General features: G+C 36.5%; 6 protein-coding genes across 7 annotated transcripts; 3 read left to right on the forward strand and 3 right to left on the reverse strand.

Annotated features, from left to right (window-relative positions):
- Positions 1-1,061: 1,061 nt before the first annotated feature.
- On the forward strand, positions 1,062-3,440 carry mTerf5 (mitochondrial transcription termination factor 5). The gene is made up of 5 exons (XM_073969183.1): positions 1,062-1,346; positions 1,408-1,640; positions 1,702-2,680; positions 2,743-2,967; positions 3,028-3,440. Exons 2-5 carry the CDS (start codon positions 1,508-1,510, stop codon positions 3,347-3,349), a joined length of 1,659 nt encoding a protein of 552 aa, XP_073825284.1. The 5' UTR covers positions 1,062-1,346; positions 1,408-1,507; the 3' UTR covers positions 3,350-3,440.
- A 173-nt stretch (positions 3,441-3,613) lies between these two features.
- Trm7-32 (tRNA methyltransferase 7-32) lies at positions 3,614-27,321 on the reverse strand. The gene is made up of 5 exons (XM_073969219.1): positions 26,707-27,321; positions 4,803-5,071; positions 4,374-4,622; positions 3,901-4,307; positions 3,614-3,837 (listed from the first exon to the last, which is right to left on the reverse strand). Exons 2-5 carry the CDS (start codon positions 4,921-4,923, stop codon positions 3,673-3,675), a joined length of 942 nt encoding a protein of 313 aa, XP_073825320.1. The 5' UTR covers positions 4,924-5,071; positions 26,707-27,321; the 3' UTR covers positions 3,614-3,672.
- Positions 5,226-6,496, forward strand: Non3 (Ribosome production factor 2-like protein Non3). The gene is made up of 3 exons (XM_073969208.1): positions 5,226-5,351; positions 5,419-5,634; positions 5,710-6,496. The coding sequence occupies exons 1-3, from the start codon at positions 5,332-5,334 to the stop codon at positions 6,416-6,418; spliced, it is 945 nt and encodes a 314-aa protein (XP_073825309.1). The 5' UTR covers positions 5,226-5,331; the 3' UTR covers positions 6,419-6,496.
- Positions 6,507-7,181, reverse strand: LOC141394592 (COMM domain-containing protein 2). Its single transcript, XM_073969234.1, has one exon. The coding sequence runs from the start codon at positions 7,179-7,181 to the stop codon at positions 6,507-6,509; it is 675 nt and encodes a 224-aa protein (XP_073825335.1).
- Rlip (Ral interacting protein) lies at positions 8,297-11,846 on the forward strand. Of its 2 annotated transcripts, none has more exons than XM_073969148.1 (5): positions 8,297-8,543; positions 8,611-8,749; positions 8,825-9,397; positions 9,464-9,772; positions 10,735-11,846. In XM_073969148.1, exons 1-5 carry the CDS (start codon positions 8,441-8,443, stop codon positions 11,615-11,617), a joined length of 2,007 nt encoding a protein of 668 aa, XP_073825249.1. In that variant the 5' UTR covers positions 8,297-8,440; the 3' UTR covers positions 11,618-11,846. The 2 variants fall into 2 exon arrangements, with proteins under 2 accessions (XP_073825249.1, XP_073825259.1); XM_073969158.1 differs by having other exon boundaries at positions 8,306-8,543; positions 8,611-8,633.
- Positions 22,430-24,456, reverse strand: LOC141394571 (fatty-acid amide hydrolase 2). Its single transcript, XM_073969195.1, has one exon. It carries the CDS (start codon positions 24,196-24,198, stop codon positions 22,639-22,641), a length of 1,560 nt encoding a protein of 519 aa, XP_073825296.1. The 5' UTR covers positions 24,199-24,456; the 3' UTR covers positions 22,430-22,638.
- Positions 27,322-27,647: the final 326 nt, after the last annotated feature.

Consider the following 27,647-nt stretch of genomic DNA (forward strand, 5'->3'; position numbering starts at 1 on the left):
TACATTCTCGTGCAACATGTCCCGTTTTATTACAGTTATAACATTTAACTTTGGGTTTATTCCAGACCAATCTCATTTCCTCCATTACTTCCTTCATGGCTTCCTTGATTTCAGATTTGGGTTCACATTCGACCTCTAGGTTACGTACCCTGGGGATCTGCGGCTTAGCTAGTATCCTTGCTGTCTCTTGCGCCAGAGCAAACGATATTGTTTCTGCGAATGAGGCTTTTGGTGTCGCATATGCTGCACATTTTATTTCAGAATCCCGTATACCATTTACAAAAGACTCAATTTTCATACGGTTCACCAATGGCTGGTTCTCTCCCGGATATGTCAGCTGCGCCAACCGTTCAACTTCGGTAGCAAAATCTTGTAGGGTTTCATTTGGTTTCTGCACTCTTCCCCTTAATTTCATCCTGTAGATCTCTTGCTTATGTTCGCCTCCATACTTACGTTCAAGTGCGGCAATAATATCAGCATAGGTGTTTCGAGATGAGTCTGGAATACTCTGTAATATATCTGCAGCCCCGCCTTTCAAAACAAGAAGGAGATATACAGCCTTGTCGTTCAATGAACTTCTGGAAGCCAGATGATTTAGATTTGAGCTATCAAAATTCATATTTGTAATTTGAATTCGCTGTGAGGTATAGAAGTGTCAAACTGTACAAAAAAAAATTTTCGAAAAAAGAAAACAAATAAACTTAGGGCCATTATTACATGTGTTTTTTTACTATCTGATGGATTTGAAAACGCAAAATATACCAATTTGGAGGCATTAAAAATATAATTTTTACATAGAAAGTTAATACCTCCTCATTGGAATTCACATCCCTTTTAACTTGAAGTTAACCAGAACGCTATAAATTTGTTCGGTAAATCCAAACTATAACAAAAGAATACTTATAATAATGGGGGTTAATGTTGTACACGTAAAATGAGAATTTGTATGAGAATTTAATTCACAATATTTTATTTTAGCAGTTCAAGATCGATCATTTCCTTTATAATATTTTTCATTTGACAGTATTTTCCTTTATAAAAGTTTTCATTTCACATTTTCATAGAAACAGAATTGAGCCCCTGGTCTGTATATTAGCATACCCAAAGTGACTACCTACCTGTGAAAAAGCATATGGTGTAATATAGCCATAAGTAATTGTATCATGCTGCTAACAATTTGGCATCACCGTTATATCAGGTAGTCATCAGCTGATTGTCAAATTTTAAAACGCACAGATGTTATTTATTGGGGGAAACATCGAAATATCTTCGATGCTAGGGTTTATTAAATAATAAAAAATTATTAACAAAGGCATTATTTAAAACACTCGATTTAACAATAAAAGGTAAAGTAAATTCATTAATCAGAGAAAGCAAATGATTTTATACTAATTTCTCTAATTGCAGGTTTCTTGCCACATCTGTCCTTTCCCATCATTTCCAGGAATTGAATGCCGGTAACTGGACAAATTTTTAATTTATTAGTGAAATATCTAATGACCTAAATATGATGTATATGCGCAACAAATTCTTTCGTCAATGCATGGTTGTACTTCCGAGAAATTATGCTACTAAAAGATCACAGACATCATTGGATGTCAATGATGAAGTGGGAGCAAGTTTCTTTGCCAAACATATTGGTAAGTTAATTATGAAGTTTAGTTGTAATATTTTCAATCTATTTTTAATATATTCGCATAGGTTCGAATTATTGGAAATGGCATTCGGTCTTAAACAAACATCCCGAATTGAAAAACCTCAAAAGTAAAGATATTTTAAACTCAGCAAAGGCCCTGAACAAACTCGAGTTCACTGTGGATGATATACTTACTAGGCCAATGATTTTGTATACGAATGAATTGACCTTGGAGAATCGTTATGTTGTCCTTAACGAATGTGGGTTTGAGGCTATAACAATTCCTCTGTTGGCAAAATTTGTATCTGCCATGAATCGTAGTGTTGTATCGTTGAAAGCATTTCGTTATATACCATACGATACAAATGTCATTGATCGTTTACGTACAACATTTAGCGATATTGAAGTTGAATTATCCAAAGATTATGAATGTAGTGAAAGTATGGAATTGAAATTCTTACGCCAGCATATTCTAAATTGTTATCTCAAACAGAAATTGGGTGCAACGGCAAGTGATATTGAAAAGATTTGGAAGACATATGGACGTATACGTCATAAGAGTTTTTCTTCTGTACAAAACATCATTGATGTTCTAACAAGAGATTTAAATTTTTCTTATGAACGCATAATAAAAAATGCCTTTCTTTTGTATGCTGATGCGGAAAATGTCAAGCGTATACTAAATGAAGTGCCAACAATAGATGGCCAGGATATAAAAGAGTTGTTGTTTAAAAGGCCAAAAATAATGATGACTTCCTGTGATGCTTTACTAACCACTATGCAGCATATTAAAGAATTTGGTATTGGAGAAGGTGCCATATTAAGATGTTTAGAAATATTGACTCTGGGGCCCGATACGGTGCTGGAGCGTTTGAAGGACTTAAATGAAGTTGAAGAATTCAAGGTTCTGAGCTCGAATCCTAGAGTTTTGCGTTTGGTACATTATCAAAACAAGGCACGACTGAGATTGGATTATTTGAACCAATTAAAGGTTCGTTGTGCTTCATTGCATATATTGTCATGTAGTTCGGAAGCATTTGCAAGGTATTTTTTTATGATTTAGTTTATTAAAATGAAATGATTATTGTATGTCTGTATTATTTCAGATTTGCCCGTGATGGTTCGGACAAAACTAAAGGCCGCGATGTTGTGGTTTATCTGTCCAACGTAATGAATAAATCAGAAAACAATTTACGCAGCTTACTATCCAGACATCCCAATTGGTGTCATATACCTGCCATACAAGTGAAGCAATGCTACGAGTTTTTACTGGAGAAACAATTTAGTACTGAAGATATTTACAATAACATACACATTATGCTATATCCAATGTATGTTTTGGTTAGATAGTATGTTAATCATCTTTTATATTATCATCTTGTTTTTTTTAGAAAGCGAATAGAGGAAAAGTTAATACATCTTAAAACTTCGGATTTCATAAATGAACTCAAATCCAATGAAAACTCTGAAGAGCTGACAACAAATGAAATGCTTACCCTGGTTTTGTATTTAATTGAAAGTGAATTTCATTTCACTGGAGATGGAATTTGGACGGAACAGCATACCCAACATGTGGAAAACTTTAATAATCTACTACCTGATTTTCCAGAAAGTCTGAATAAAATGTATAAATATGGCTTGAAAACTACACCAACGTCTATAACATCTAAAAAAGAATCATCAGATTCATTTAAAGAATATGTCTTTAATTAAAAAACAATTGTAAATATAAATGTAGTTTAATATTAGCTAAGTATTTAAAAAAATAATGTTGAATTAAAAATTGTTATACAATCAAATGAAACTTAAAAATTTCATTTTAATGAAATATGGAATGGAATGTCTACTGACATTTTTAAGAGGTTTATGACAGATATATTGAATTAACGAGGGATAGACTGACCCCTTCTTGGGACCCCATTCTTTTCTCACACACCTCTAACAGACTTGATTTTCCTAGAAATTTAAACCAAATACTTTTCTTACCATTTTGGAGTTAAATTTATTGTTAAAAATATGTTCTAAAATATCTTCCATTAATTCTCCTTGGTTTCATTTGAATCTGTTTCATTTTCATGTCTCACTGTTATGGCTTTGTGTTTAATGGAACAATTCTTGAGTTTATCCAGGATTTCCTTATATGCAGGAGATATTGGTTTCTGTACAACTTCACGATACGTATACTCTGAATCATCATCCAACTTTTAAACAGAAAAAATGTTTATTAAAAGTATGAAGTGATATAAAATTCTAGTTCAACTTACATTTAAACTATATGACATATCCGAATCAAACCCTCTTAAATCTCCACATACAACAAATGGTATCAGCTGTCGATTCACCTCAGAATCTGTAGCATTTTGTATGACTTGAACATCATCTATCATGGGATTTATCATTTGTGGTATATATCCCGAGGGACAGCGATAGTTTTGACAAACCACAAATGCTTCTATACTTGAATTTCGGGAACTTGCCGGTTTAGCTATGGAGACCTTTTCAAAAAATATTCTCAATTGGGAATACAACAAACTTGTGTCTTTTCCCCTAAATATTTTGGCAACAAAATTGCCACCCGGCATTAAGACGTGTGTTGTTATACTCAGCGCTGCCAAAAGCAATTGACTTTGTATATACTCATCGATATCGTGGAGACCAGTAACATCGGGAGCTGTAATTTTATAAAAAAATCATACATATTTGTATGGGTAAATTCTAACTATTCCAGGTTTCTTACCTCCATCACATATAACCAGCTGGGCTTTTTGGTCTTCTCCTCCAAAATGATCTATTATAGCTTTGGCAGTTTGAATTTTAGTAATATCACCCTGGATTTGTATGATACCGTTCAAGGGAGCCATTGCCTGCAAATCAACAGCAATAATTTTCACTTTCTCCTTGTCCTCGCTGTTTTCATACAAACGCTTGGAAAGGACTTGGGACCAGCTGCCAGGAGCGGCACACAAGTCAACAGCTCTTGTGACACCTTGGAGGAAAACAGACTTATGTTTTAGATGATACGTTTAAAAGACAAACAAAAAACATAAATATTTTTGGAACTACAGCGATCCTAATTTCAGGAGTAGGCTCTCCTACAATAATGTACATACATACATATCAATACAAGCTCCAAATGAGATGTAAACCTAAAATCAAACCTACTTACCATCTAATATATGAAACTGTTCATCGATTTGCAACAACTTAAAAGCACTCCTTGCACGCCAACCCTCCTCCTTGGCAAGACGGTAGTATATATCGCGCTTGTCCTTTGAAGTTTTGCCCATTTTTTTCAATGTTATTTCCAAAAAATCTTCCAAAGAATCTGTTGTTTCCAAATGTCAATTCAAAAGAGAGTGGTGTGATGTTGCTCTCTTTGTGCTGCGCAGAGATGCCACTGTATACAAAAATGATGCCGGACCCGAATTTATATCTCTGAAGAAAATATTATTAATAATAACTTGTTTAATACTAAAATATGTTTTTGTATTGTATTCGTCGAAATTTCTTCTTTTTTATTGCAAGAAGTACTAGCAACAAAGAAATTTGCCTCTTCCACTTTCCCCTTGTTATAATGTAATTTGAAAGAGTGGCAACCTTCGGCAAGTAAACAATTGTTTCTTTCACTCTCTTGCTGTCAAATACACGTGTTTTATTTTCTTTTTTATAAACATCGGGAACGGAAAACAGAAGTGATGTCTCTGCTAAGAATAAGGTATTTTAAATAAAATAATTAAAAATATTGCAAAATAAATTAAAAAAATCAATTCCTTACTTTTTAGGAAGCCAAAAACCCGCAAGGGTAAAAAGGTATTAATGGCCCGAGAGCCACAACTGATTGAAGGTCCTCGTAACATGCTCTTCTTGGATGGACGAAAATGTGGAGGAGATGTTAAATCTTGCATGAAAGACATGCAACAGCTTAAGAAACCTTTGGTGAAGGTTTTGAATAGAAATAATGATATTACACCCTTTGAAGATCCCACATCATTGGAATTGTGAGTATAATAAACAAAATACAACCGTGAAAATTATGAATGATTATGATTTACTTCGTATTCCTCCTTTTCCAGTTTGACTCAGAAAAATGACTGTGCCATGTTCACATTTGGTTCAACATCAAAGAAAAGGCCAAATAACTTAATATTGGGACGCATTTATGAAAACGAAATCCTTGATATGGTAGAATTGGGCATTAAGCGGTATCAGGCAATGTCCGAATTCAAAACAGAAAAGATTGGCACATGTGTTAAACCTTGTTTGGTTTTCAATGGACCCAAATGGTCACAATCGGAGGAGCTGCGACGTTTAAAGAATCTTTTAATCGATGCCTTCCAAAAGGATAAGGTAGAGGCCATTCGTTTACAAGGCATTGAACATGTTATGAGCTTTACATGCACAGAGGATCATAATATTCTACTACGTTCCTATAAAATTCTACTCAAAAAATCCGGCCAGAGGACGCCACGTATTGAGTTAGTTGAAATTGGACCCTCTGCCGATTTCTCTATTAGACGCACAAAAATTGCCTCCGAAGATCTGTTCAAACAGGCACGCAAACAACCCAAGCAACTTAAGGTTAGCAAAAAGAAGAACATTACTCATGATGAACTGGGCAATACCCATGGACGCATACATTTGGGTAAACAAGAAATTGGCAAGATTCAAACACGTCGAGTTAAGGGTCTTAAGAAATCCCCAGAAGAGAAAAAGGCCGATCGTCAAAAGAAAAAGGAACTGATGAAGGCAGCCGCCCAAGAACTGCTAACAAATAATGAATAGATTGTTTTAAGCTATATTAGAGAGACTTTATGTGTAAGTTTTAATAAAATATACATACATTTTTATTTACATGTCAAATACTAGTTGCTTAATGTATCGCTGCCACAATATTGCGTATACGTCGTGATCTCGATTCCATAAGAGCCTCCTCCAATGATTGTATCATATGCACCAGACTATTTACATCAGTTTGTATTAATAAATCTTTGCGATTTCTTTTCTCATCTTCATGTATCTCTTCCCTTCGATTTGGTGAATCATCTAACAAATCGCGATTTTCATTCTTTGGTTCTGTGTGTAAATACAATTTCATTGTAACAAACACCTGACTTTGCTTCATGAGAGCCCTGGATGCTAGTCGAACTTCAAGTCTCCACTCAAGATTGACTAGTCGATACGCCCTTATATTTGCCGATTTTATGGAACCCTCTATGAATTTCTTTTTGCTGGTTACAAATTGTGCCAGAATATCGGTCACTTCATCCTTAAAACCTTCCAACTGCATTAATGGAGCCTTAACACTATCTATGTCTGCATTACATTTTGTTGCTTCAATGAGTATTGAAATCAGTGCTTCCACAGCTTGTTGTACTTCAATGGGTGTTATGTTGTATTTCTTAGCTATGGCCTCGTAAATTTGCTCCTGTGGACCATTTGAGAGATAATCAAAAGCTATTTTACACAATGCTATAATATCATGCAGATCGCATAGTCTCAGTGGTTCCAAGTGTGATTTTTGTAATGTTTTTATTACAAATGGCATTTTTGGAAGAAAAAACTGAAATACTTTGTAAAATAGTGGCGAGATGTAAAGAAATGGCTTGTATTAGTTCTGGCAAACAATCGATTGTTTCTGATTTGTGGGCAATAACAAACTATCATCGACGGAAAAGTAGTACTCGCTTGGCTTCGTTGTCCAATATCAGCTGATTATCATTTTTACCATGTCTGCTTCGTAACAATCTCATTTTGCTTCACACCTCATTCTCATCTGACAGCTTTGTTTTGTTCACTCATTTTTATTGGTTAATCTCTTTCGTGTTCCTATCCGTGTCCTCTTATTCACCAAAGTGAACCAATGTGCAATCTAGTTCACTAACCTCGATCTTTTCTTTCGCAAACCAATCGTACCGAAATCGGAACAAAATTCGGACGATATGTCCGATATCTGATCCGAAATCGTAACGATATCTTAAAGAAAGTTGTATGAAGTGGTTGACATAATTTCGGAACGAAATGTCGAAGCGACATCGAATCGATTTCGGTCCGATTTCGTAACGAAATCTGAAGAAAATCCTTGGGAAATTCGGAAAGGAAATTTCTTTCCGAAATTGGAACGAAATCGGTACAAAATCTGAACTATTTCCTCTCCGAAAATCGTTTAGAAATCGGAACAAAATCTGAACGAGTTTGCTTCCGAAAATTTTCAGACGTGTCGGACATCCGTCATTTGGTTTGCTGGGTACCTTTTCGGCTCATTCTACTACGTTTACATATGGTCTGTTCCTTTACTTTTGAAAATGGTAAAACCGGCAAAAGTGGTAAAAGTTGTAAACTGCTCCCATATAAACTGTATGGTGTCTGAAGTAAAGGAACGCTTTTCGAGTAAAAAGTGGTAAAACTTGAAGATTCTTGCACGTAAAGGAACAGAGCTATATATAACTGGATTTAGTAAATCTATGGTCTGTTCCTTTACTTTTGAAAATGGTAAGACCGGCAAAAGTGGTAAAAGTTGCAAACTGCTCCCATATGAATTGTATGGTGTCTGAAGAAAAGGAACGCTTTTCGAGTAAAAAGTGGTAAAACTCGAAGATTCTTGCACGTAAAGGAACAGAGCTCTAGTGTGTTTATAACGCCATATATTGCATGTATTTCAATGAGCCGGAAGTAGTTCCAAATGTTCTACCGTGGGAATAGTTAATTTGAACTAGTTCGTCCGGAACTACAAAACTCTAAAATTTGCATAAAATTTTCAGGAAAAAAACAACAAAAAATTAATTAACAGAATAAAACAACAAAACAATGGACCTTGACAGCCCAGATGTGGAAAAAGAATTTCCTGGCCTATATGCGTCTGAGGGAACAGAAGGAGGCAAGTCAAGGAAAATTAAAGACGAAAGTGACTGTAAGTTGTTGTGGCCATTTTATTGTGGTCATGAAATTCTTAGAATAATGTTTCTATGTTGGAATAGACAGTGAAGGTGACCACGACAAGGTAAGTAAGAAGGACCTCCTTATTGGTCGGCGCAAGGATAAAAAGGATAAAAGCAAAGATAGAGGATATGCAGCTCTAGAGGGAGAGAGTTCACCCGAAGAGGAATTAGATGCAAAGTAAACGTCTAGAATATGATTTTTAAAAGCATCGACAATTTATACACTGGTTCTATAATTGTATTTCAATTTCAGAAGTCCATCTAAATCGAAAAAATCCAAAACCTTCAAATTTACCACTTCAAAAAGCAAAGATAAGAGAGAAAAGTCTCGGGATAAGGAAAAACTTGATAAGGATCACAAAGATGATGACAAGCAAAAGGATAAATTAGATAAGGACAAACATGGGGATAAGGACAAGGAAAAGGAGCACAAGAAAAAGGACAAAGATAAGAAAGATAAAAAGGAGAAGTCCAAAGATAAGGAAAAGGACAAGGAACGTAAGGATAAAAAGGAAAAGGTGAAGCATCAGTCTAGCATAAATTCTGAAGAGGTATTGGAGTTGTGTTCTCCCGTGTTTGGAGTCTCCGTTAGTTTGGCCACCGAACGCAGTCGATGTCATGATGGTCTGGACTTACCGCTGGTGGTGCGTGACTGCATTGATTATTTGCAGGAACATGGATTGAAAAATGATCAAATATACCGGGTTGAGCCCACCAAAACACGTCTGCAGCATTTCAAAAGGCTGTATAACAATCGAGAACGCCTAACGGAATCGGATGAGTTGGATGTGCCCACAGCATGTGGTCTGCTGAAGTTGTTTTTAAAGTAATAACCATATTAAGCGAGTGTTTGTAATTGTATTTTAAATTAAAAATGGATTGATTTTTTTAGGGAGCTGCCGGAACCGGTTTTAACAACAGATCTCATAACACGATTTGAAGAGGTGGCCTCTCATCCCAAGGTCACAAAACAGCAAGAAGAGATTACATCGCTTTTAGAGCAATTGCCAAAGTGCAACAAAATCTTATTGTCATGGTTACTTTTGCATTTCGATTCAGTTATCCAGCATGAAAAGAATAACAAATTAAATGCCCAATCTTTGGCAATGTTGCTGAGTCCACCGCTACAAATGTCACATCGTCTTTTAGTAACATTGCTTTGCTATTGCCCCACCCTGTTTCCAGATGTTAAACTTGTCAAGTAAGTTGTATATCTATCTTCTTTTAATTAGCATAAACAATAGTTATGAATGAATTTTGTTTAGTGGGTAGTAGCATGGCATAACTATGTGCCTTTGTTAGCTTTCGTTGTATTGCTATAAAAATATTGTTTATAAAAAAGCTATTTACCATAAACATGCCAGAAGCTTTCAATGAGTGCAGGCCTGTAGTGGGATTCTGTAATCTTTTTTCTGCTACCAACAAATATCAGTAAAATTAGAAATCAAAATTATAAATTCAAAGGAAAGGAAATATAAACCATTGATGTCAACGCCTGCACGTTGTCGTAACAACATAGAATAACGAATTCAAATGAGAGCTATGTCAGGGACAATTCAACAATCTCTCTCATTTATTTTGGACACCAATGACATAAACCAATATTACGTTGAGGGGTTTTAATTTTGTCTTGCCGGAGTCTTGAAGTCAACTTTATTTTTGCTTGTCAACAAATGCTAGCTCCATGGTGGCACCCGATGTGTGGAAGTTTGCGCTCATTGCTCATTTTGCATTTATAACGCTCAATATCAACTGAAATTTAATATCTTATTTTCAAGCGAAGTCATTCCAATAACAAAAATAGGTAAACTATGTACTTTGTTAGCTATTGAATGTAGAATCTAAAATGAACAAAGGTGAAATGATGGAATGTGAGACTAATAAAAGCAGGCATTACTCAAACCTACATACTTACTCTCGCATCTCCCCTAATCAGCTACATGTGTACATAGTTGCAATGATAAATATGATGTTTTTGTAAGATAAACTCACTCATGAGTAGATAAGGAAAATGATGCTGCTAATGCCAGTTATTAATTGTATTCCAAATGAAGAAAATCGAAAAACAATTGCGTTTTGCAGGCCTTGTTAATTTTCTAATAAAGTAGAATTATTTTCCTGCACCTTTACCCATAAATAAAATTATTTTTTTTTACTTCCTAGATACGTTCCACCTATAACATCATCTAGCCCCAAATTACCAGACACTCCGGAAGAGATTCAAAAAGAGCTATGCAAACAAGAAAGTTTATTAAATCAAATACATTCCGAAATGAATGCTGGCTATGTTACCAAGAAACGGGAGGAGCAATTGTGGGAAGTCCAACGTATTATAACCCAGTTAAAGAGAAAATTGAAAACCTTTGAAAGGGGTAAAAGTGAGAAATCTATAGATGAGGTAGAGGCCAATGACAATGATACTGTAGATTCCTCCAGCAAACAATCTAGCACAACAACAAATAAATCATCTTTGCCTAAGGTAATCGATGTGGAACAAACAACCAAACTGCAAAAAGCGGTGACATTGGAAACAACTGACAACAGTATATCCCCCAAAAGTAACAAAGATTTCATAAGCGATGCCAACAAAAAGAGCGAAGAGTATGTTTCAGTGGCTCCTCCACCTGTCATTCACACAAATAACTCAGACGGCATGTATGTGGATGAAGAAACAGGTTTATTGATGGTATCAAAATCTCATCCGGATTATGCCACCCTCCTTCGGCTGCAATTGGGAAATCAAGAACTCTTAGCATGGAAATCACAATTGCAGGCACGCATAAGTGCCGAAAGGTCGGAAATTTTACAACTGAAGCAATTACTGCAACAACAAATGAAAAACAAAGTTGCCCCCAATACAAGCCAAGAAAATGTTATTTCACCTTTACCCGGTACGGAGGACTATGAACGCATCGTTGAACATTTTATGCGTGAAAATGCTCTGCTGGAGAACAAAAAACGTATGCTGGCCAAAGAAATATTTGAAGAAAATAAGCAATGTATTGCCTTGCAAGTTGAACTAGCAATGCAAAAGATTTCCATATAAATAATAATTTGTAACAACGTCATCATCATCTTTATACCCATTCATCTAAAATACTCAAACATGACACAATTAATATTTATTATATTATATACTGATCTATAAACATAACATGGTTATAAGTGTCTACATTATTTTCAATGAACAAATAGTAAGCTAATCCATACGTAAATATTTGTCTAAATGTCGATCAAATGCTAAAAGCTGAATAAAAACAAATACACATGTTAAACGTCTTTGGTTTCACCTTGAGATATGTTTAATTGCAAATGGAATTGTAAAATTGCAGAAATAAAATGCAGCAAGAAAAATGCATTTGGCAACAAAAGGTACGTATGTACCTTAAAGCCGATTCTTTATGGAAGTCAGAAGGGTCTATAGAAACATGCTTTCTTTCAGGAAGGGTCTATAACAGCATACGATCTTTCAAAAGCAATCTTTCAAAAGGGTTCTATTTCCTGCAGAAAGGGTCTACAGAAGCACGCTTTCATTTAGAAAGGGCCTATAGAATCACGCTTTCTTTCAGAAAGGCTCTACAGAAGCACGCTTTCTTTCAGAAAGGGTCTATAGAAACGCCCTTTCTTTCCGAAAGGGTCTATAGAAACGCCCTTTCTTTCCGAAAGGGTTTATAAAAGCATCCTTTCTTTCCGAGAGGGTTTATAAAAGCATCCTTTCTTTCAGAAAAGGTCTAGAGAAGCAACCTTTCATTTAGAAAGGGCCTGTAGAAGCACGCTTTCTTTCAGAAAGGCTATATAGAAGCACGCTTTCTTTCCGAATGGGTCTATAGAAGCACCCTTTCTTTCCGAAAGGGTTTATAGAAGCACTCTTTTTTCCGAAAGGGTCTATAGAAGCACCCTTTCTTTCTTAAAGGGTCTATATAGACATCCTTTCTTTCCGAAAGGGGCTATAGAAGCACATTTCTTTTAGAAAGGGGCTATAGAAGCACATTTCTTTTAGAAAGGGGCTATAGAAGCACATTTCTTTTAGAAAGGGGCTATAGAAGCACATTTCTTTCCGAAAGGGTCTATAGAAGCACCCTTTCTTTCCGAAAGGGTCTATAGAAGCACCCTTTCTTTCCGAAAGGGTCTATAGAAGCACCCTTTCTTTCCGAAAGGGTCTATAGAAGCGCCCCTTCTTTCCGAAAGGGTCTATAGAAGAACCCTTTCTTTCCGAGAGGGTCTATAGAAGCACCCTTTCTTTCCGAGAGGGTCTATAGAAGCACCCTTTCTTTCCGAAAGGGTCTATAGAAACACCATTTCTTTCAGAAAGTGTCTATAGAAGCAGCCTTTCTTTCAGAAATTGTCTATAGAAGCACCCTTTCTTTCAGAAATTGTCTATAGAAGCACCCTTTCTTTCAGAAATTGTATATAGAAGCACCATTTCTTTCAGAAATTGTCTTTAGAAAGGTTTCATAGAAGCAGGCTTTCTTTTAGAAAGGGTCTATAGCAGCGTCGCCCATAATATTTCCATCAATACTACAGCATATGTGTATGCATGGGTGAAAAAAACAACAACCACATGATATTCATCGTTTGTTTATTTACACGTACACTGTACGTGAGAAAGAGAAGCAAATGCAAAAACAACTCAGTGGGCGCCTCACAATACATCTTTGCAAAGACAGCACGACCCTGGTCTATAGAAGCAGCCTTTCTTTTAGAAAGGTTTCATAGAAGCACCCTTTCTTTCAGAAATTGTCTATAGAAGCACCCTTTCTTTCAGAAATTGTCTATAGAAGCACCCTTTCTTTCAGAAATTGTCTATAGAAGCACCCTTTCTTTCAGAAATTGTCTATAGAAGCACCCTTTCTTTCAGAAATTGTCTATAGAAGCACCCTTTCTTTCAGAAATTGTCTATAGAAGCACCCTTTGTTTCAGAAATTGTCTATAGAAGCACCCTTTCTTTCAGAAATTGCCTATAGAAGCACCCTTTCTTTCAGAAATTGTCTCTAGAAGCACCCTTTCTTTCAGAAATTGTCTATAGAAGCACCCTTTCTTTCAGAAATTGTCTATAGAAGCACCCTTTCTTTCAGAAATTGTCTATAGAAGCACCCTTTCTTTAAGAAAGGATCTATAGAAGCACCCTTTCTTTAAGAAAGGATCTATAGAAGCACCCTTTCTTTAAGAAATTATCTATAGAAGCACCCTTTCTTTAAGAAAGGGTCTATAGAAGCACACTTTCTTTAAGAAAGCGTCTATAGAAGCACCCTTTCTTTAAGAAAGGGTCTATAGAAGCACCCTTTCTTTAAGAAAGGGTCTATAGAAGCACCCTTTCTTTAAGAAAGAGTCTATAGAAGCACCCTTTCTTTAAGAAAGGGTCTATAGAAGCACCCTTTCTTTAAGAAAGGGTCTATAGAAGCACCCTTTCTTTAAGAAAGGGTCTATAGAAGCACCCTTTCTTTAAGAAAGGGTCTATAGAAGCACAGTTTCTTTAAGAAAGGGTCTATAGAAGCACCCTTTCTTTAAGAAAGGGTCTATAGAAGCACAGTTTCTTTAAGAAAGGGTCTATAGAAGCACCCTTTCTTTAAGAAAGGGTCTATAGAAGGACAGTTTCTTTAAGAAAGGGTCTATAGAAGCACCCTTTCTTTAAGAAAGGGTCTATAGAAGCACCCTTTCTTTAAGAAAGGGTCTATAGAAGCACCCTTTCTTTAAGCAAGGGTCTATAGAAGCACAGTTTCTTTAAGAAAGGGTCTATAGAAGCACCCTTTCTTTAAGAAAGGGTCTATAGAAGCACCGTTTCTTTAAGAAAGGGTCTATAGAAGCACCGTTTCTTTAAGAAAGGGTCTATAGAAGCACAGTTTCTTTATGAAAGGGTCTATAGAAGCACCGTTTCTTTAAGAAAGGGTCTATAGAAGCACCCTTTCTTTAAGAAAGGGTCTATAGAAGCACCCTTTCTTTAAGAAAGGGTCTATAGAAGCACCCTTTCTTTAAGAAAGGGTCTATAGAAGCACCCTTTCTTTAAGAAAGGGTCTATAGAAGCACCCTTTCTTTAAGAAAGGGTCTATAGAAGCACCATTTCTTTAAGAAAGGGTCTATAGAACAGGGACGAGCTTTTTTGCTTAGATCGTATAGTGAGGGCGCCCACTGAGTTGTTTTTGCATTTGCTTCTCTCTCTCACGTACAGTGTAAATTAATGAAAACAAACAAAAACATAATGTGGTTGTTGCTTTTTTCACTCATACGTTCATACATGTCTTCGCTTTGGTTGTATTTCTGTGGTCGTCGCTGCTATAGAAGCACCCTTTCTTTAAGAAAGGGTCTATAGAAGCACCCTTTCTTTAAGAAAGGGTCTATAGAAGCACCCTTTCTTTAAGAAAGGGTCTGTAGAAGCACCCTTTCTTTAAGAAAGGGTCTATAGAAGCACCCTTTCTTTAAGAAAGGGTCTATAGAAGCACCCTTTCTTTAAGAAAGGGTCTATAGAAGCACCCTTTCTTTAAGAAAGGGTCTATAGAAGCACCCTTTCTTTAAGAAAGGGTCTATAGAAGCACCCTTTCTTTAAGAAAGGGTCTATAGAAGCACCCTTTCTTTAAGAAAGGGTCTATAGAAGCACCCTTTCTTTAAGAAAGGGTCTATAGAAGCACCCTTTCTTTAAGAAAGGGTCTATAGAAGCACCCTTTCTTTAAGAAAGGGTCTATAGAAGCACCCTTTCTTTAAGAAAGGGTCTATAGAAGCACCCTTTCTTTAAGAAAGGGTCTATAGAAGCACCCTTTCTTTAAGAAAGGGTCTATAGAAGCACCCTTTCTTTAAGAAAGGGTCTATAGAAGCACCCTTTCTTTAAGAAAGGGTCTATAGAAGCACCCTTTCTTTAAGAAAGGGTCTATAGAAGCACCCTTTCTTTAAGAAAGGGTCTATAGAAGCACCCTTTCTTTAAGAAAGGGTCTATAGAAGCACCCTTTCTTTAAGAAAGGGTCTATAGAAGCACCCTTTCTTTAAGAAAGGGTCTATAGAAGCACCCTTTCTTTAAGAAAGGGTCTATAGAAGCACCCTTTCTTTAAGAAAGGGTGCTTCTATAGACCCTTTCTTAAAGAAAGGGTGCTTCTATAGACCCTTTCTTAAAGAAAGGGTGCTTCTATAGACCCTTTCTTAAAGAAAGGGTGCTTCTATAGACCCTTTCTTAAAGAAAGGGTGCTTCTATAGACCCTTTCTTAAAGAAAGGGTGCTTCTATAGACCCTTTCTTAAAGAAAGGGTGCTTCTATAGACCCTTTCTTAAAGAAAGGGTGCTTCTATAGACCCTTTCTTAAAGAAAGGGTGCTTCTATAGACCCTTTCTTAAAGAAAGGGTGCTTCTATAGACCCTTTCTTAAAGAAAGGGTGCTTCTATAGACCCTTTCTTAAAGAAAGGGTGCTTCTATAGACCCTTTCTTAAAGAAAGGGTGCTTCTATAGACCCTTTCTTAAAGAAAGGGTGCTTCTATAGACCCTTTCTTAAAGAAAGGGTGCTTCTATAGACCCTTTCTTAAAGAAAGGGTGCTTCTACAGACCCTTTCTTAAAGAAAGGGTGCTTCTATAGACCCTTTCTTAAAGAAAGGGTGCTTCTATAGACCCTTTCTTAAAGAAAGGGTGCTTCTATAGCAGCGACGACCACAGAAATACAACCAAAGCGAAGACATGTATGAACGTATGAGTGAAAAAAGCAACAACCACATTATGTTTTTGTTTGTTTTCATTAATTTACACTGTACGTGAGAGAGAGAAGCAAATGCAAAAACAACTCAGTGGGCGCCCTCACTATACGATCTAAGCAAAAAAGCTCGTCCCTGTTCTATAGACCCTTTCTTAAAGAAATGGTGCTTCTATAGACCCTTTCTTAAAGAAAGGGTGCTTCTATAGACCCTTTCTTAAAGAAAGGGTGCTTCTATAGACCCTTTCTTAAAGAAAGGGTGCTTCTATAGACCCTTTCTTAAAGAAAGGGTGCTTCTATAGACCCTTTCTTAAAGAAAGGGTGCTTCTATAGACCCTTTCTTAAAGAAACGGTGCTTCTATAGACCCTTTCATAAAGAAACTGTGCTTCTATAGACCCTTTCTTAAAGAAACGGTGCTTCTATAGACCCTTTCTTAAAGAAACGGTGCTTCTATAGACCCTTTCTTAAAGAAAGGGTGCTTCTATAGACCCTTTCTTAAAGAAACTGTGCTTCTATAGACCCTTGCTTAAAGAAAGGGTGCTTCTATAGACCCTTTCTTAAAGAAAGGGTGCTTCTATAGACCCTTTCTTAAAGAAAGGGTGCTTCTATAGACCCTTTCTTAAAGAAAGGGTGCTTCTATAGACCCTTTCTTAAAGAAACTGTCCTTCTATAGACCCTTTCTTAAAGAAAGGGTGCTTCTATAGACCCTTTCTTAAAGAAACTGTCCTTCTATAGACCCTTTCTTAAAGAAAGGGTGCTTCTATAGACCCTTTCTTAAAGAAACTGTGCTTCTATAGACCCTTTCTTAAAGAAAGGGTGCTTCTATAGACCCTTTCTTAAAGAAAGGGTGCTTCTATAGACCCTTTCTTAAAGAAAGGGTGCTTCTATAGACCCTTTCTTAAAGAAAGGGTGCTTCTATAGACTCTTTCTTAAAGAAAGGGTGCTTCTATAGACCCTTTCTTAAAGAAAGGGTGCTTCTATAGACCCTTTCTTAAAGAAAGGGTGCTTCTATAGACGCTTTCTTAAAGAAAGTGTGCTTCTATAGACCCTTTCTTAAAGAAAGGGTGCTTCTATAGATAATTTCTTAAAGAAAGGGTGCTTCTATAGATCCTTTCTTAAAGAAAGGGTGCTTCTATAGATCCTTTCTTAAAGAAAGGGTGCTTCTATAGACAATTTCTGAAAGAAAGGGTGCTTCTATAGACAATTTCTGAAAGAAAGGGTGCTTCTATAGACAATTTCTGAAAGAAAGGGTGCTTCTATAGACAATTTCTGAAAGAAAGGGTGCTTCTATAGGCAATTTCTGAAAGAAAGGGTGCTTCTATAGACAATTTCTGAAACAAAGGGTGCTTCTATAGACAATTTCTGAAAGAAAGGGTGCTTCTATAGACAATTTCTGAAAGAAAGGGTGCTTCTATAGACAATTTCTGAAAGAAAGGGTGCTTCTATAGACAATTTCTGAAAGAAAGGGTGCTTCTATAGACAATTTCTGAAAGAAAGGGTGCTTCTATAGACAATTTCTGAAAGAAAGGGTGCTTCTATGAAACCTTTCTAAAAGAAAGGCTGCTTCTATAGACCAGGGTCGTGCTGTCTTTGCAAAGATGTATTGTGAGGCGCCCACTGAGTTGTTTTTGCATTTGCTTCTCTTTCTCACGTACAGTGTACGTGTAAATAAACAAACGATGAATATCATGTGGTTGTTGTTTTTTTCACCCATGCATACACATATGCTGTAGTATTGATGGAAATATTATGGGCGACGCTGCTATAGACCCTTTCTAAAAGAAAGCCTGCTTCTATGAAACCTTTCTAAAGACAATTTCTGAAAGAAATGGTGCTTCTATATACAATTTCTGAAAGAAAGGGTGCTTCTATAGACAATTTCTGAAAGAAAGGGTGCTTCTATAGACAATTTCTGAAAGAAAGGCTGCTTCTATAGACACTTTCTGAAAGAAATGGTGTTTCTATAGACCCTTTCGGAAAGAAAGGGTGCTTCTATAGACCCTCTCGGAAAGAAAGGGTGCTTCTATAGACCCTCTCGGAAAGAAAGGGTTCTTCTATAGACCCTTTCGGAAAGAAGGGGCGCTTCTATAGACCCTTTCGGAAAGAAAGGGTGCTTCTATAGACCCTTTCGGAAAGAAAGGGTGCTTCTATAGACCCTTTCGGAAAGAAAGGGTGCTTCTATAGACCCTTTCGGAAAGAAATGTGCTTCTATAGCCCCTTTCTAAAAGAAATGTGCTTCTATAGCCCCTTTCTAAAAGAAATGTGCTTCTATAGCCCCTTTCTAAAAGAAATGTGCTTCTATAGCCCCTTTCGGAAAGAAAGGATGTCTATATAGACCCTTTAAGAAAGAAAGGGTGCTTCTATAGACCCTTTCGGAAAAAAGAGTGCTTCTATAAACCCTTTCGGAAAGAAAGGGTGCTTCTATAGACCCATTCGGAAAGAAAGCGTGCTTCTATATAGCCTTTCTGAAAGAAAGCGTGCTTCTACAGGCCCTTTCTAAATGAAAGGTTGCTTCTCTAGACCTTTTCTGAAAGAAAGGATGCTTTTATAAACCCTCTCGGAAAGAAAGGATGCTTTTATAAACCCTTTCGGAAAGAAAGGGCGTTTCTATAGACCCTTTCGGAAAGAAAGGGCGTTTCTATAGACCCTTTCTGAAAGAAAGCGTGCTTCTGTAGAGCCTTTCTGAAAGAAAGCGTGATTCTATAGGCCCTTTCTAAATGAAAGCGTGCTTCTGTAGACCCTTTCTGCAGGAAATAGAACCCTTTTGAAAGATTGCTTTTGAAAGATCGTATGCTGTTATAGACCCTTCCTGAAAGAAAGCATGTTTCTATAGACCCTTCTGACTTCCATAAAGAATCGGCTTTAAGGTACATACGTACCTTTTGTTGCCAAATGCATTTTTCTTGCTGCATTTTATTTCTGCAATTTTACAATTCCATTTGCAATTAAACATATCTCAAGGTGAAACCAAAGACGTTTAACATGTGTATTTGTTTTTATTCAGCTTTTAGCATTTGATCGACATTTAGACAAATATTTACGTATGGATTAGCTTACTATTTGTTCATTGAAAATAATGTAGACACTTATAACCATGTTATGTTTATAGATCAGTATATAATATAATAAATATTAATTGTGTCATGTTTGAGTATTTTAGATGAATATAGGTATAAAGATGATGATGACGTTGTTACAAATTATTATTTATATGGAAATCTTTTGCATTGCTAGTTCAACTTGCAAGGCAATACATTGCTTATTTTCTTCAAATATTTCTTTGGCCAGCATACGTTTTTTGTTCTCCAGCAGAACATTTTCACGCATAAAATGTTCAACGATGCGTTCATAGTCCTCCGTACCGGGTAAAGGTGAAATAACATTTTCTTGGCTTGTATTGGGGGCAACTTTGTTTTTCATTTGTTGTTGCAGTAATTGCTTCAGTTGTAAAATTTCCGACCTTTCGGCACTTATGCGGTCTATAGAAGCACAGTTTCTTTAAGAAAGGGTCTATAGAAGCACCCTTTCTTTAAGAAAGGGTCTATAGAAGGACAGTTTCTTTAAGAAAGGGTCTATAGAAGCACCCTTTCTTTAAGAAAGGGTCTATAGAAGCACCCTTTCTTTAAGAAAGGGTCTATAGAAGCACCCTTTCTTTAAGCAAGGGTCTATAGAAGCACAGTTTCTTTAAGAAAGGGTCTATAGAAGCACCCTTTCTTTAAGAAAGGGTCTATAGAAGCACCGTTTCTTTAAGAAAGGGTCTATAGAAGCACCGTTTCTTTAAGAAAGGGTCTATAGAAGCACAGTTTCTTTATGAAAGGGTCTATAGAAGCACCGTTTCTTTAAGAAAGGGTCTATAGAAGCACCCTTTCTTTAAGAAAGGGTCTATAGAAGCACCCTTTCTTTAAGAAAGGGTCTATAGAAGCACCCTTTCTTTAAGAAAGGGTCTATAGAAGCACCCTTTCTTTAAGAAAGGGTCTATAGAAGCACCCTTTCTTTAAGAAAGGGTCTATAGAAGCACCATTTCTTTAAGAAAGGGTCTATAGAACAGGGACGAGCTTTTTTGCTTAGATCGTATAGTGAGGGCGCCCACTGAGTTGTTTTTGCATTTGCTTCTCTCTCTCACGTACAGTGTAAATTAATGAAAACAAACAAAAACATAATGTGGTTGTTGCTTTTTTCACTCATACGTTCATACATGTCTTCGCTTTGGTTGTATTTCTGTGGTCGTCGCTGCTATAGAAGCACCCTTTCTTTAAGAAAGGGTCTATAGAAGCACCCTTTCTTTAAGAAAGGGTCTATAGAAGCACCCTTTCTTTAAGAAAGGGTCTATAGAAGCACCCTTTCTTTAAGAAAGGGTCTGTAGAAGCACCCTTTCTTTAAGAAAGGGTCTATAGAAGCACCCTTTCTTTAAGAAAGGGTCTATAGAAGCACCCTTTCTTTAAGAAAGGGTCTATAGAAGCACCCTTTCTTTAAGAAAGGGTCTATAGAAGCACCCTTTCTTTAAGAAAGGGTCTATAGAAGCACCCTTTCTTTAAGAAAGGGTCTATAGAAGCACCCTTTCTTTAAGAAAGGGTCTATAGAAGCACCCTTTCTTTAAGAAAGGGTCTATAGAAGCACCCTTTCTTTAAGAAAGGGTCTATAGAAGCACCCTTTCTTTAAGAAAGGGTCTATAGAAGCACCCTTTCTTTAAGAAAGGGTCTATAGAAGCACCCTTTCTTTAAGAAAGGGTCTATAGAAGCACCCTTTCTTTAAGAAAGGGTCTATAGAAGCACCCTTTCTTTAAGAAAGGGTCTATAGAAGCACCCTTTCTTTAAGAAAGGGTCTATAGAAGCACCCTTTCTTTAAGAAAGGGTCTATAGAAGCACCCTTTCTTTAAGAAAGGGTCTATAGAAGCACCCTTTCTTTAAGAAAGGGTCTATAGAAGCACCCTTTCTTTAAGAAAGGGTCTATAGAAGCACCCTTTCTTTAAGAAAGGGTCTATAGAAGCACCCTTTCTTTAAGAAAGGGTCTATAGAAGCACCCTTTCTTTAAGAAAGGGTCTATAGAAGCACCCTTTCTTTAAGAAAGGGTCTATAGAAGCACCCTTTCTTTAAGAAAGGGTCTGTAGAAGCACCCTTTCTTTAAGAAAGGGTCTGTAGAAGCACCCTTTCTTTAAGAAAGGGTCTATAGAAGCACCCTTTCTTTAAGAAAGGGTCTATAGAAGCACCCTTTCTTTAAGAAAGGGTCTTTAGAAGCACCCTTTCTTTAAGAAAGGGTCTATAGAGGCACCCTTTATTTAAGAAAGGTCTACAAAAGCACCCTTTCTTTAAGAAAGGTCTACAAAAGCACCCTTTCTTTAAGAAAGGGTCTACAAAAGCACCCTTTCTTTAAGAAAGGGTCTATAGAAGCACCCTTTCTTTCAGAAAGGGTCTAAAGAAGCACCCTTTCTTTCGGAAAGGGTCTATAGAAGCACCCTTTCTTTGGGAAGGGGTTTAGAGAAGCACCCTTTCTTTCGGAAGGGGTTTAGAGAAGTACCCTTTCTTTCAGAAAGGGTCTAAGGAAGCACCCTTTCTTTCGGAAAGGGTCCATAGAAGCACCCTTTCTTTCGGAAAGGGTCTATAGAAGCACCCTTTCTTTCGGAAGGGGTTTAGAGAAGCACCCTTTCTTTCCGAAAGGGTCTATAGAAGCCCATTTCTTTCTGAAAGGTTCTATAGAAGCAACCTTTCTCTCAGAAAGAGTCTATAGAAGCAGCCTTTCTTTCAGAAAGTGTCTATAACAGCAGCCTTTCTTTCAGAAAGTGTCTATTGAAACGCCCTTTCTTTAAGAAAGTGTCTATTGAAACACCCTTTCTTTAAGAATGGTCTATAGAAGCACCCTTTCCTTAAGAAAGTGTCTATAGAAGCACCCTTTGTTTAAGAAAGGGTCTATAGGAGCACCCTTTCTTTAAGAAAGGATCTAATGAAACACCCTTTCTTTCAGAAAGTATCTATAGAAGCATCCTTTCTTTTAGAAATTGTCTATGGAAAACCCCTTTCTTTAAGAAAGAGTCAATTCCTTTCTTTAGATCGAGTTCCATACTAGAGTAATTGCTGTAGTGGGGAACTCGATCTATAAACCCCCAGTTTCATGCACGAATACGAAGGAGCTGATTTTTTGGAAGTAATCCTTTTTTTTGGAAAATGTTTAATAAGGTCTATGTAAAACAACAATTGTATATTTGTATAAAATATATGTTTATTGATTGCATTAAATACAATACATACATCTAAGAAACAGTCGTTTCTTTAATACCCCTACCAATACTTATGTACATAATATGTGTCATTAAAATACACATAAAGCTTTTACGTACTTGCCGTTCGTACCTCTACCAACAATTTTTGCAATAGGAATGCTTTTCGAAATTCTTCCTTGAACGCCAAAACTTAAGGTTGAATCCAGCCACCAAATTGACGTTCAAGTTCTTCGGCAACAGCTATACACAAACGATCATTCATATAATTAGCTACCACTTGGATACCCAATGGCATTCCGCGGGAATCTAATCCCATAGGCACTTGTGTAACAGGTGTTTGCAGCACGTTGAAAATGGAGAAATAACCAAAGTCCTGGAACTTAACCAATGGATAATAATGGAAGGGAGCTGTACGTGGAGAGCTGTGATAAAATAGAACACCATCATCACCCAATAGATCTTGTAAAGCCTTCTTCAGTTGTTCAGTGGCCGAACGCATTAAGTCCTCTTTCTCTTTAGGCAAAATGCTATCGATTAATGCAAAGATTGCTGCCATTGTAAATTCACTTTGACCAAGTAATTTCTTAAATAGCTCAACGAATGGATTGAGTTCCCTGCCGTTACCCAACATGTTGTTGAAAGGACCAGCCGGTTCTTGGGTCATCCAATATCTCCACATTTTACCAGTTATTTCCAAATTTGGTAATACGGCCAATTTTACCTCAGCACCGGTAATATTATGGAAATGTTTACGTATTTTATACATAACCATTTCGGTTTCGCGGTTAATGGGATTACATTGTTTCATATTATTGGTGGGAATGTAGAAAAAGCGCAGCTTCTTGAGATTAACGGGTTGTGACAATTTCAATTTCTCAGCCATAACAGGTCCTACAAGCACTTTAAATATGGGCATTAAGTCTTTGGCATAACGTGTCATGGGACCGGCAGCAACCATGGTATGTTCCTCTTTGCCAGTACGGAAGGTACATCCGCGCATATTTACCATGTTTCGGGTAGGTTTGTGACCAAATACACCACAATTGAATGAAGGAATGCGTATAGATCCTCCAATATCAGTACCAAGACCAAATGCTGTTGAACAGGATGCAATGAGAGCAGCTTCACCACCACTTGAACCGCCAACAGAACGTCTGAAGTCATAGGGATTCTTCGTCTGGCCAATAACATTGTTTCTGGTTTCAATCCATCTATTCACTTCGGGAACACTGCTTGTTGCAATAATTATCGCACCACTTTCCTTCATTAATTTCACACATTCAGCATCTTCCGGGGCACGTTCATTTTTACGCGACACCAAACCTAATGTATGGAGTTTTCCACCCACAGCTGTACTATCCTTGGTCGTAAATGGAACACCCAAAAATGGTTTAGACTTTAGCTCATCTTCCGTGTATTCACCATTATCTAATTTACGATCAATTTTCTCTGCCTCTTTTAAGGCCTCTGCAGTAAATGGTCCATCAACAACTGCATTCAATTCTGATATTCCCACTGTTTTCATGCGTTCGCAATAGACTTTCACAACATCGTATGCTTTAAGTTTACGCTGACGAATTAAGGTCGCCAACTCGACAGCACTTTTTGAAACAACAGGTTTCTCCTTCTCGCTGGGTGGACTACATTCTTTCTTGGGTCCCCAATACCAGCCCAAGACGAACTCCAATATGAAATCTATAACAATGTGAATAATCTTGATTATAGTTGGAACAGCTTTATTTTCAGCCATTTTTTCGTTTATGGGACGGGTTATGTTACGTTGGACGAACTTTGCTCTTGACCGATTGAAGGCAAAGCGCAATGATAAGAAGATAAACCAAATGAATGAATAAACAATAAACGACACGAAAAGTTGATTAGCAAATAAAAACTACAAGAAACTGACGTTTATGGCCGTTCGTTTCATCTCTCACGCCGGTAATTAATGCATTTTCTCTCTTTTATTATACCATTTATTTAATATACCATATTCCACCAGTGTTCGAAAACTAACAAAACGTTAAGGTGTGTCATTGCACTTTCTTTACTTTATTCTTTTCAGCGAGTAGCAGACTTCATTGAGTGAGCTATTCCAAAAAGGAAAAGCAATAGTTAATATACATGGATAAATATGGAAGACCCATATCGGACTTGGGAAAGTGTTCGTATTTTAAACCAGAATTATATTATTAGAATCCCGATATGGGTCTTCTATATTTTTTCATTTATGTATATTCACTATGAATATAGCAAAAATTGTTCAGACCGAGCACACGACATCTGCTAAACAAAATCATGGTTAAAACGAATATCTGAAAAATAATCGTAAAATTAGGCCCTGAGCTTTGTCTCGAAAATAAGAACTGATGGAGAAAAACTGCTTCCAGATTTAAAAATCACTTGCCAATTTGAGTTAAAAATGGATAAAATAAAATTCGCCTTGACCAGTGCTAATCGTAGTGATGACAGCCATGATTGGTTGGAAAGTTTTCGTTCATTTTACATAAAATATATCGATAATGCACGACTTCATCATATAAGAGTATATTTATATTTAAGAAATGCAGTGGGGATTTTTACTGTCAATTCCCTTGTTTTTCAGACGAGGTTTTTTGACACATAAGCGATGGAATAGACAGTTTGAAGCCACTGGATTTCATAAATTGAAATCTGACGTCAAAAACAAGAGACCCACATTGCGGTACCTTTTGATGTAACTATACACAGAAATGTAGTAGTACCCAGTGTGACGTTAAACCCCGATGGGAACCGACGGAGGCGAGTAAATTGATAAAACTTTTTACAAAAACAGTGGGTAAAAACCGAGTTGTGCAAGATCGAAGCCGACACCATGACAAAGTGTTTGAGTCAGCTAGTTAGCATCCGCTTGCAAGAGGAACGCATACAATGTAAAGGTACAAGCAAAGATTCCGGCATGTTAAAGCGTCATTAGGACCAGCAAGTTCACCAACGACCTATTCTTCGGCTTGATATATGGTGAATATTTTGGAGAAAACCCGTTCGACACTTACTACATTTTTCTTGACTACAAGACAACTTTCGAAAGCTCTATATGGGCAAAAGTAATCTTAGTCGGACATGATGTCTTTCCCTAGACGTATAAGCTTTTGAAGATGACTTTAACTACTCCACGGTTGACAATAAAAATAGTAAGGAGCCCTCCTTTCGAACAATAAGTTTTGAAAAGATATCAATATTGCTACCTATAATAAAAATTTCAAATCGATCTGGAGATGACCTAAACTAGCGTTATATAAATCTAGTTCATAGTTCACTGTACGAATTCAAAAGTATGAGTAACGTCACATAAACTAAAGTGTGATGTTACGTACACGCAATTTCTTCATACAAACGATCAGAGTTCATTGAACTAGAAAAAGAACAAACTAGATTTTTTTCCTGTGGACAGGAGCATTTCTAGGGCACTGGAGCAAAATATCTTTTAAATTGAAAAATTTTCTCTAAGTTACCGGCATTCAACAAGGGAATTTTCGGAAATTCACATGACCATATCTCGGGAACTATGCATTTCATAAAAAATATATATGTCGTAGAAATCAGTATAAAAAGTACGGAACAACTCTAGCTTAGTAAAAACTCCACGATTTTTTTTAAATTAGTAAATTTAGATGTAGATATTGTTTATCATTGGTCCTATCATTGTAAAGCTTATAGAAATACCTATCCAACAAGTGGTCATATGTTGGCGTTATTTTCAAGTGGTCAGGCGATATAACCCAAAAACTGATTTTTGGACCCGGATTTTCCATAAAACCCTCAAAAAGTCAAAAATGAGCCCATTGTAGGTGCCCGCTTAAAGTGTGTCAGATTGTAAGGGACATAGGTATTTCTGGATCCAGAGAACGCATTACAGCAATATGCAACATTTTGGAAAGGTTAAAGTGTGAGCTACAATCTGGCTTACATTAAATGGCCAAATTTTCGCCTTCTTGAGGATTCTATGGAAAAAGGATAGGTATATCCATAAGCTTTCCAATGATACCAATTTTGTAGCAATCGGCTCAGTAGAGCCGGGTTTTGTACCCGGACTTTCGGGTCCAATAACCGGATCCGTCCCCAAGAAAATTTTACGTTCCCGTGATCAGCGCAACAATATCTACATCTGAAAAAGTTTCAAAAAAAATCGGAAAGTTTTTACTAAACTAGAGTTAAGCCAAAAGTACTACCTATGATAAAGTTTCCAATTTTCCAATTAATCAATTTAATATGTACTTACCAATTTCAAGTTCCAAAGTTGAATTGATCTCGTTGTGTGTGTTTAATATGTTCATCTAAGCCATTTAATGTATTTGTATAAATCGACAAACACAATTATTGATATGTATCCAACTCCTTGAAGAACTAAAGAGGTCTTCAATCAATCCTCGATGTGATAAAACGTTGAACGGCAAATTAAATATTTAAAAAGTTTGTTTGGGAACAAATTTCTTTACTAGTTCGGAAAAAAATCAAAAAATGTTCTTTTAAATCGTAAGTTTTTTCAATAGCTTAAGACTTTATTAAAAAAAATCCCTCTCTTATTAACAGGTCTTCGTGGCATTTCGAGGCATATATCTCCCGAAGTATACAATTCCGCAATATAATTTATACATTTGTACAATTTTTTTATTAGAAACATACTAGCTCTGTTCCAGAACTAAAAAGTTTTTACAATTTTTACCACTTTTACACATTTTGCGTTCCCGTACACAAAATTTATATGAAAATCGCTTACGACTTTTACAAGTTTTACGACTTTTACCACTTTATAAAGTACGGGAACAGGCCAACTATTTGTGATTCGTTTTTTCATATTTTTCCGTTGAACTCTTTTTAAAGATTAAACAAATATGGCGCTGAATAGCATTAAAAAAATTTACGCGACGAATTTGAACGAACAAAAAGTTGCAATATGCCGGCTTCTAATTGGCAGGTATGCCGACTTTGACATTTGTTCCATGGCACAATAATACAGGTACTACACCAAAAAAAGCTGATAATCGTTCTTGTTGTAGAGCTGGCAAACCATCGATATTCCCAACATTAGATATTTTCGATATAATAGTTTAAAAAATCGATTGATATCGATATTATCGTTAATTTGTCACCACCATTAAGTTGGAAATGAAAATGGCGGAAATGTCTACGCTTTTGTTGAAATTTTGCACAAATAGTTCA

Source organism: Musca autumnalis, unplaced genomic scaffold (assembly GCF_047663935.1).
Source record: "Musca autumnalis isolate F117 unplaced genomic scaffold, ASM4766393v1 scaffold_1, whole genome shotgun sequence".
NCBI classification, from domain to species: domain Eukaryota; kingdom Metazoa; phylum Arthropoda; class Insecta; order Diptera; family Muscidae; genus Musca; species Musca autumnalis.

What these genes read in the sequence shown, in the direction of transcription:
- Non3 (XM_073969208.1), top strand. Translation starts at nt 5,332, where the DNA reads ATGTCTCTGCTAAGAATAAG. An exon ending in ATGTCTCTGCTAAGAATAAG is followed by an intron (nt 5,352 to 5,418) that starts GTATTTTAAATA and finishes CTTACTTTTTAG; the next exon opens with GAAGCCAAAAACCCGCAAGG. An exon ending in GATCCCACATCATTGGAATT is followed by an intron (nt 5,635 to 5,709) that starts GTGAGTATAATA and finishes CTCCTTTTCCAG; the next exon opens with TTTGACTCAGAAAAATGACT.
- LOC141394592 (XM_073969234.1), bottom strand. Translation starts at nt 7,181, where the DNA reads ATGCCATTTGTAATAAAAACATTACAAAAATCACACTTGGAACCACTG.
- Trm7-32 (XM_073969219.1), bottom strand. Translation starts at nt 4,923, where the DNA reads ATGGGCAAAACTTCAAAGGACAAGCGCGATATATACTACCGTCTTGCC. An exon ending in ACAGTTTCATATATTAGATG is followed by an intron (nt 4,623 to 4,802) that starts GTAAGTAGGTTT and finishes TTTTCCTCCAAG; the next exon opens with GTGTCACAAGAGCTGTTGAC. An exon ending in GCTGGTTATATGTGATGGAG is followed by an intron (nt 4,308 to 4,373) that starts GTAAGAAACCTG and finishes ATAAAATTACAG; the next exon opens with CTCCCGATGTTACTGGTCTC.
- mTerf5 (XM_073969183.1), top strand. Translation starts at nt 1,508, where the DNA reads ATGATGTATATGCGCAACAAATTCTTTCGTCAATGCATGGTTGTACTT. An exon ending in AGTTCGGAAGCATTTGCAAG is followed by an intron (nt 2,681 to 2,742) that starts GTATTTTTTTAT and finishes GTATTATTTCAG; the next exon opens with ATTTGCCCGTGATGGTTCGG. An exon ending in CACATTATGCTATATCCAAT is followed by an intron (nt 2,968 to 3,027) that starts GTATGTTTTGGT and finishes TGTTTTTTTTAG; the next exon opens with AAAGCGAATAGAGGAAAAGT.
- Rlip (XM_073969148.1), top strand. Translation starts at nt 8,441, where the DNA reads ATGGACCTTGACAGCCCAGATGTGGAAAAAGAATTTCCTGGCCTATAT. An exon ending in GAAGAGGAATTAGATGCAAA is followed by an intron (nt 8,750 to 8,824) that starts GTAAACGTCTAG and finishes TTTCAATTTCAG; the next exon opens with AAGTCCATCTAAATCGAAAA. An exon ending in CCAGATGTTAAACTTGTCAA is followed by an intron (nt 9,773 to 10,734) that starts GTAAGTTGTATA and finishes TTTACTTCCTAG; the next exon opens with ATACGTTCCACCTATAACAT.
- LOC141394571 (XM_073969195.1), bottom strand. Translation starts at nt 24,198, where the DNA reads ATGGCTGAAAATAAAGCTGTTCCAACTATAATCAAGATTATTCACATT.